This window comes from Tachyglossus aculeatus, chromosome 11, assembly GCF_015852505.1.
Source record: "Tachyglossus aculeatus isolate mTacAcu1 chromosome 11, mTacAcu1.pri, whole genome shotgun sequence".
NCBI classification, from domain to species: domain Eukaryota; kingdom Metazoa; phylum Chordata; class Mammalia; order Monotremata; family Tachyglossidae; genus Tachyglossus; species Tachyglossus aculeatus.
Genome location: NC_052076.1, coordinates 29,585,048 through 29,594,037, shown reverse-complemented (window position 1 = coordinate 29,594,037; position 8,990 = coordinate 29,585,048). Strand labels below are relative to the sequence as shown.

General features: G+C 52.0%; 1 protein-coding gene across 1 annotated transcript in view; it reads left to right on the top strand.

The window, feature by feature from the left end:
- Window positions 1–6,518: 6,518 nt before the first annotated feature.
- KPNB1 (karyopherin subunit beta 1) overlaps window positions 6,519–8,990 on the top strand; it is a 47,960-nt gene continuing 45,488 nt past the window's right edge. Inside the window, exons 1-2 of the mRNA XM_038753456.1 lie at window positions 6,519–6,702; window positions 6,785–6,843. Coding sequence (XP_038609384.1) covers window positions 6,663–6,702; window positions 6,785–6,843 — 99 coding nt within the window. The 5' untranslated portion in view covers window positions 6,519–6,662. The remainder of the gene's footprint in view (window positions 6,703–6,784; window positions 6,844–8,990) is intronic.

Below are 8,990 nucleotides of genomic sequence, written 5' to 3'. Positions count from 1 at the left end.
AGTTCTCTACACGCAGTAAGCGCTCAATAAATACGATTGAATGAATGAATGAATAAATACCATTGAATGAATGAGTGACAACTCCTAAGTCTCTCTGGCTAGCCCCGGCCTCTCACCTGTCCGGGAATCCCGCACTCTCTTCTTGCCTCCCTTGGAAGCAGCGTGGCTTTGGTGGATATAGATCCTGGGCCTGGAAGCCAAAAGGATCTGGGTTCTCATCCCAGCTCCGCCACTTGCCTACTGTGTGACCTTGGGCAAGCCGCTTCACTTCTCTGGGCCTCAGTTCCCTCATCTGCAAAATGGGGATTCAATACCAGTTCTCCCTCCTACTTAGATTGTGAGCCCCGTGTGGGACCTGATTATCTTATATCTACCACAGTGTTTGACACTGTCTGTTGCCGACTTGTACTTCCCAGGCGCTTAGTACAGTGCTCTGCACACAGTAAGCGCTCAACAAATACGATTGATTGATTGACCGTCTCTATCTGTTGCCAACTTGTACTTCTGTCAAGTCGTCAGAACAAATAGAATTAAAGCTAGATGCACATCATTAACAAAATAGAATAGTAAATATGTACAAATACATATACAGGTACTGCGGAGAGGGGAAGGAGGTAGAGCAGGGGGGATGGGGAGGAGGAGAGGAAAAAGGGGGCTCAGTCCAAAGTGTCTTGGACATATTGAATTCCCTTGAAGAACCCCTACAGTAAGGGGATGGGAGAGGGAGGAGGAGCCCGTGAAGGAGACTGAGAATGAATGGCCGGAGAGATAAGAAGAGAAACAGGAGAGGACAGAATCCATGAAGTCAAGGTTGGATAGCGTGTTGAGGAGAAGGGGGTGGTCCACAGTGTCGAAGGCAGCTGAGAGGTCGAGGAGGATTAGGGTAGAGTAGGAGCCGTTGGATTTGGCAAGAAGGAGGTCATCGGTGACCTTGGAGAGGGCGGTTTCGGTGGAGTGTAGGGAACGGAAGCCAGATTGGAGGGGATCTAGGAGAGAGTTGGCATTGAGGAATTCGAGGCATTGAGTGTAGATGACTCGTTCTAGGAGTTTGGAAAGGAAGGGTAGGAGGGAGATAGGGAGATAACTGGAAGGGGCAGTGGGGTCAAGAGAGGGTTTTTTTTAGGATGGGGGAGATGTGGGCATGTCTGAAGGCAGAGGGGAAGGAACCAGTGGAGAGTGAGCAGTTGAAGAAGGAAGTTAAGGAGGGGAGGGGGGAAAGGGTGAGAGATTTCATAAAATGAGAGGGAATTGGGTCTGAAGCACAGACCAATCCCCTTACTGTGGGGGTTCCCCAAGGTTCAGTGCTTGGTCCCCTTCTGTTCTCGATCTACACGCACTCCCTTGGTGACCTCATTCACTCCCACGGCTTCAACTATCATCTCTACGCTGATGACACCCAGATCTCCATCTCTGCCCCTGCTCTCTCCCCCTCTCTCCAGGCTCGCATCTCCTCCTGCCTTCAGGACATCTCCATCTGGATGTCTGCCCGCCACCTAAAACTCAGCATGTCCAAGACTGAACTCCTTGTCCTCCATCCCAAACCCTGCCCTCTCCCTGACTTTCCCATCACTGTTGACGGCACTACCATCCTTCCCGTCTCACAAGCCCGCCACCTTGGTGTCATCCTCGACTCCGCTCTCTTGTTCACCCCTCACATCCAAGCCGTCACCAAAACCTGCCGGTCTCAGCTCCGCCAGATTGCCAAGATCCGCCCTTTCCTCTCCATCCACACCACTACCCTTCTCATTCAAGCTCTCATCCTATCCCGTCTGGACTACTGCATCAGCCTTCTCTCTGATCTCCCATCCTCGTGTCTCTCCCCACTTCAATCCATACTTCATGCCGCTGCCCGGATTGTCTTTGTCCAGAAACGCTCTGGGCATGTTACTCCCCTCCTCAAAAATCTCCAGTGGCTACCAATCAATCTGCGCATCAGGCAGAAACTCCTCACCCTTGGCTTCAAGGCTGTCCATCACCTCGCCCCCTCCTACCTCCCCTCCCTTCTCTCCTTCTCCAGCCCAGCCCGCACCCTCCGCTCCTCTGCTGCTAATCTCCTCACCGTTAGGCCTCATTCTCGCCTGTCCCGCCATCAACCCCCGGCCCACGTCATCCCCAGGGCCTGGAATGCCCTCCCTCCCCACATCCGCCAACCTAGCTCTCTTCCTCCCTTCAAGGCCCTACTGAGAGCTCACCTCCTCCAGGAGGCCTTCCCACACTGAGTCCCTTCCTTCCTTCCCCCTCGTTCCCCCTCCATTCCCCCATCTTACCTCCTTCCCTTCCCCACAGCACCTGTATATATGTATATATGTTTGTACATATTTGTTACTCTATTTATTTATTTTACTTGTACATATCTATTTATTTTATTTTGTTGGTATGTTTGGTTTTGTTCTCTGTCTCCCCCTTTTAGACTGTGAGCCCACTGTTGGGTAGGGACTGTCTCTAGATGTTGCCAACTTGGACTTCCCAAGCGCTTAGTACAGTGCTTTGCATACAGTAAGCGCTCAATAAATACGATTGATGATGGAGTAGCAGTTGGGAGGAGGGAGATCTCATCTGAAGATACTGCTGGGAAGGATGGGAAAGTAGAGCAGAGGGTTGAAAGCGGCGTGGATGGAGAAGGTGGAGGGGTGACTTTGGGGAGCTCAGACCTGATGGCGTTAATTTCACTAATGAAGTAGGAGGCCAGATCATTGGGGGTGAGGGATGGAGGAGGGGGAGGAACAGGGGGCCTGAGGAGGGTGTTAAATGTACTTTCAAAGCGCTTAGCCCAGTGCTCTGCACACAGTAAGCGCCCAATAAATGCAACTGAATCAATGTACTTTCCAAGCGCTTAGTCCAGTGCTCTACACACAGTAAGTGCTCAATAAATACGATTGAATGTATGAATGTGCTTCCCAAGCGCTTAGTCCAGTGCTCTGCACACAGTAAGCGCTCAATACGACTGAATCACTGTACTTCCCAAGTGCTTAGTCCAGTGCTCTGCACACAGTAAGTGCTCAATAAATACGATTGAATCAATGTACTTCCCAAGCGCTTAGTCCAGTGCTCTACACACAGTAAGTGCTCAATAAATACGAATCAATGTACTTCCCAAGTGCTTAGTCCAGTGCTGTACACACAGTAAGCGCTCAATAAATACGACTGAATGAATGAATATGTTGCCGATTTGCACTTCCCAACCGCTTAGTCCAGTGCTCTGCACACAGTAAGCGCTCAACAAATCTGCCTTGCATATAGTAAGCGCTTAATAAATGCCATAAAAAATACGATTGAATGAATAAATACGACTGACTGAATGTCTGGAACAGCTGACGGGGGTGATGGGTGTGGGGGTCAGTAAGGGAAGAAAAATAGTTTTGCAGGGGAAAGGTGGATAAATGCACATCATTAATGAAATAGATGGAGTAATAAATATGTCCAAATATACATTTGCAGGGGAAAGGTGGATAATAATAATAATGGCATTTATTAAGCGCTTACTATGTGCAAAGCACTGTTCTAAGAGCTGGGGAGGTTACAAGGTGATCAGGTTGTCCCATATGGGGCTCACAGTCTTCATCACCATTTTCCAGATGAGGTCACTGAGGCCCAGAGAAGTGAAGTGACTTGCCCAAAGTCACACAGCTGACAACTGGCGGGGCTGGGATTTGAACCCAGGGCCTCTGACTCCAAAGCCCGGGCTCTTTCCACTGAGCCACGCTGCTGTGGGTAAATCCACATCATTAATGAAATAGATGGAGTAATAAATATGCCCAAATATACATTTGCAGGGGAAAGGTGGATAAATCCACATAATTAATGAAATAGATGGAGTAATAAATATGCCCAAATATACATTTGCAGGGGAAAGGTGGATAATAATAATAATAATGGCATTTATTAAGCGCTTACTATGTGCAAAGCACTGTTCTAAGCGCTGGGGAGGTTACAAGGTGATCAGGTTGCCCCACAGGGGGCTCCCAGTCTTCATCCCCATTTTCCAGATGAGGCCGCTGAGGCCCAGAGAAGTGAAGTGACTTGCCCAAAGTCACACAGCTGACAACTGGCGGGGCTGGGATTTGAACCCAGGGCCTCTGACTCCAAAGCCCGGGCTCTTTTCACTGAACCATGCGGCTGTGGGTAAATCCACATCATGAATGAAATAGTTGGAGTAATAAATATGTCCAAACACACATTTGCAGGGGAAAGGTGGATAATAACAATAATAATGGTATTTATTAAGCGCTTACTATGTGCAAAGCGCTGTTCTAAGCGCTGGGGAGGTTACAAGGTGATCAGGTTGTCCCACAGGGGGCTCCCAGTCTTCATCCCCATTTTCCAGATGAGGCCGCTGAGGCCCAGAGAAGTGAAGTGACTTGCCCGAAGTCACACAGCTGACAACTGGCGGGGCTGGGATTTGAACCTAGGGCCTCTGACTCCAAAGCCCGGGCTCTTTCCACTGAGCCACGCTGCTGTGGGTAAATCCACATCATTAATGAAATAGATGGAGTAATAAATATGTTTCACATATGCGTTTGCAGGGGAAAGGCGGATAAATCCGCATCATTAATGAAATAGATGGAGTAATAAATATGTTCAAATATATATTTGCAGGGGAAAGGTGGTTAATAATAATAATAATGGCATTTATTAAGCGCTTACTATGTGCAAAGTGCTGTTCTAAGTGCTGGGGAGGCTGCAAAGTGATCAGGTTGTCCCACACGGGGCTCAGTCTTCATCCCCATTTTCCAGATGAGGTCGCTGAGGCCCAGAGAAGTGAAGTGACTTGCCCAAAGTCATCATCATCATCATCAATCATCAATCGTATTTATTGAGTGCTTACTGTGTGCAGAGCACTGTACTAAGCGCTTGGGAAGTCCAAGTTGGCAACATCTAGAGACAGTCCCTACCCAACAGTGGGCTCATAGTCTAAAAGGGGGAGACAGAGGACAAAACCAAACATACTAACAAAATAAAATAAATAGAATAGATACGTACAAGTAAAATAGAGTAACAAATACGTACAAACATATACACATATATACAGGTATATCATATATACACGTGACTCCAAAGCCCGGGCTTGCCCAAAGACTTGCCCAAAGTCACACAGCTGACAACTGACGGGGCTGGGATTTGAACCCAGGGCCTCTGACTCCAAAGCCCGGGCTCTTTCCACTGAGCCACGCTGCTGCGGGTAAATCCACATCATTAATGAAACAGATGGAGTAATAAATATGTTCAACTATGCGTTTGCAGGGGAAAGGTGGATAAATCCACATCATTAATGAAATAGATGGAGTAATAAATATGCCCAAATATACATTTGCAGGGGAAAGGTGGATAATAATAATAATAATGGCATTTATTAAGCGCTCACTATGTGCAAAGCACCGTTCTAAGCGCTGGGGAGGCTACAAGGTGATCAGGTTGTCCCACGGGGGGCTCCCAGTCTTCATCCCCATTTTCCAGATGAGGCCGCTGAGGCCCAGAGAAGCGAAGTGACTTGCCCAAAGTCACACAGCTGACAATCAATGAATCAATCGTATTTGAGCGCTTACTGTGTGCAGAGCACTGTACTAAGCACTTGGGAAGCCCAAGTTGGCAACATACAGAGATGGTCCCTACCCAACAGTGGGCTCACAATCAATCAATCAATCGTATTTATTGAGCGCTTACTGTGTGCAGAGCACTGTACTAAGCGCTTGGGAAGCCCAAGTTGGCAACATATAGAAACAGTCCCTACCCAACAGTGGGCTCACAGTCTAATAGGCGGGGTGGGATTTGAACCCAGGGCCTCTGACTCCAAAGCCCGGGCTCTTTCCACCGAGCCACGCTGCTGTGGGTAAATCCACATCATTAATTGCACATAGTAAGCGCTTAATAAATCATCATCATCATCATCATCAATCGTATTTATTGAGCGCTTACTATGTGCAGAGCACTGGACTGAGCGCTTGGGAAGTACAAATTGGCGACAAATAAATGCCATTATTATAATGAAATAGATGGAGGAATTAATATGTTCAAATATGCGTTTGCAGGGGAAAGGGGGATAAATCCGTATGATTAATGAAGTAGATGGAGTAATAAATCCGCCCAGATGGACATTCCCAGGTTTCCAGGGTCGGCCGCCCCTTCCCCCCAACGCCTCCCGCCTTTCCACCGCCTCGTCCTCGAACTCGGGCCGCGGCGCTCCGACCTCCGCTGGACCAATCAGAACGCCGCAATTCGGCCAATCGCGGCGCCCCGAGCCCGCCGTCCCGCCCTCCCCGGGGGTCCCCCCGCCCGCCCAGCCAATCAGAGCGCCGCGCCCCCGGCCGCCGGAGCCAATGGGCGGGCGGCCTCCCCTTCCCCCCCCACCGAAGTCCCGCCAGCCAATCGCGGCGAAGGTCCCGCCCACCCCGCCGGGCGGGCCAATCGGCGCGCGGGGCCCCGCCCGGCCGGCCAATCGGCGCTTCCGCGTGGCCGCGGCGGGGGCCAATGGGCTCGGAGCGCGGCGCCGCCGCGGTGAGGCCCGGCCCCGATATCCCTCCGCCGGCGCGGTTGGGGCCCTTCCCGTCCCGGCCGCCTCAGAGGCACGCCTCAGTCCTTCTCCCTCCGCCGCGCCGGTCCCCCCCCGCGGAGCAGGAAGAAGAGGGAACCGGTGAATGGGCTTGTGGTGACCCAACGCCGCCGCCATGGAGCTGATCACCATCCTGGAGAAGACCGTCTCGCCCGGTAGGCGGGAGGCCGCGGGATCGGGGGGGGTTGGCGGTTTTTCCGGCCCTCCCCGCTGACCCCTGTCCCTTCCTCCCCGCAGATCGCAATGAGCTGGAGGCGGCGCAGAAGTTCCTGGAGCGGGCGGCCGTGGAGAACCTGGTGCGTGCGGAGCCCGGGAATCCCCCCTCCCCACCCCCACCGCGCCCCTCTCCTCCCCTCCCCCTCCCCCGGGCCAACCTAACCCCGGCCGGCCGCGCGGAGGGGGGCGTGTCCGGGCCGCCGGCCAATGGCGGGGCGCGGGGCGGCGGCGGCAGCCAATGGGCGCGCGAGCCTTGGGCGGCGGCGCGCGCGCGCGCTCAGCCACGTTCGGTTGCGCGGCGCTGCGTGCTGGGCGTGGGGGGAGGGGCGCGCCGGGGCCTAGGGCCATGTGGGAGCCTCCTCACGCCCATCAGCCGGATTTAACGATGATAAGGATGGCGTTTATTAGGCGCTTACTAGGTGCAAAGCACTGTTCTAAGCGCTGGGGAGGCCACGAGGTGATCGGGTGGTCCCACGTGGGGCGCACGGGCTTCACCCCCATTTTGCAGAGGAGGGAACTGAGGCCCAGAGAAATGAAGTGGCTCGCCCAGAGTCACCCAGCTGACCAGGGGCAGAGCCGGGATTTGAACCCGTGACCTCTGACTTCAAAGCCCGGGTTTTTTAGACTGTGAGCCCACTGTTGGGTAGGGACCGGCTCTAGATGTTGCCAGCTTGTACTTCCCAAGCGCGTAGTACAGTGCTCTGCACACAGTAAGCGCTCAATAAATTAGATTGATTAATATAATAATAATATAATAAGATGGCATTTATTAAGCGCTTGCTATGTGCAAAGCACCGTTCTAAGCGCTTGGGAGTCTACAAGGTGATCGGGTGGTCCCACGTGGGGTGCACGGGCTTCACCCCCATTTTGCAGAGGAGGTCACTGAGGCCCAGAGAAATGAAGTGACTCGCCCAAAGTCACACAGCTGACCAGGGGCAGAGCCGGGATTTGAACCCGTGACCTCTGACTTCAAAGCCCGGGTTTTTTAGACTGTGAGCCCACTGTTGGGTAGGGACCGGCTCTAGATGTTGCCAACTTGGCCTTCCCAAGCGCTTAGAACAGTGCTCTGCACACAGTAAGCGCTCAATAAATACGATTGATTAATATAATAATAATAATATAATAGGATGGCATTTATTAAGCGCTTGCTATGTGCAAAGCACCGTTCTAAGCGCTGGGGAGTCTACAGGGTGATCGGGTGGGCCCACGTGGGGCGCACGGGCTTCACCCCCATTTTGCAGAGGAGGGAACTGAGGCCCAGAGAAATGAAGCGACTTGCCCCGAGGCACACCGGGGGCAGAGCCGGGATTTGAACCCGTGACCTCTGACTTCAAAGCCCGGGTTTTTTCTTTTAGACTGTGAGCCCACTGTTGGGTAGGGACCGGCTCTATATGTTGCCAGCTTGGACTTCCCAAGCGCTTAGTACAGTGCTCTGCACACAGTAAGCGCTTGATAAATACGATTGATTGATTGATTAATATAATAGGATGGCGTTTATTAAGCGCTTGCTATGTGCAAAGCACCGTTCTAAGCGCTGGGGAGTCTACAGGGTGATCGGGTGGGCCCACATGGGGCGCACGGGCTTCACCCCCATTTTGCAGAGGAGGGAACTGAGGCCCAGAGAAATGAAGTGACTTGCCCCAAGTCACACAGCTGACCAGTGGCAGAGCTGGGATTTGAACCCGTGACCTCTGACTTCAAATCCTGGGTTTTTTCGTTTAGACTGTGAGCCCACTGTTGGGTAGGGACTGTCTCTATATGTTGCCAACTTGGACTTCCCAAGCGCTTAGTACAGTGCTCTGCACACAGTAAGCGCTCAATAAATACGATTGATTAATATAATAATAATAATAATATAATAGGATGGCATTTATTAAGCGCTTACTATGTGCAAAGCACCGTTCTAAGCGCTGGGGAGTCTACAGGGTGATCGGGTGGGCCCACGTGGGGCGCACGGGCTTCACCCCCATTTTGCAGAGGAGGGAACTGAGGCCCAGAGAAATGAAGTGGCTTGCCCCGAGTCACACCGGGGGCAGAGCCGGGATTTGAACCCGTGACCTCTGACTTCAAAGCCCGGGAGCTTTCTTTTAGACTGTGAGCCCACTGTTGGGTAGGGACCGTCTCTATATGTTGCCAACTTGGCCTTCCTAAGCGCTTAGAACAGTGCTCTGCACACAGTAAGCGCTCAATAAATTTGATTGATTAATATAATAGGATGGCATTAAGT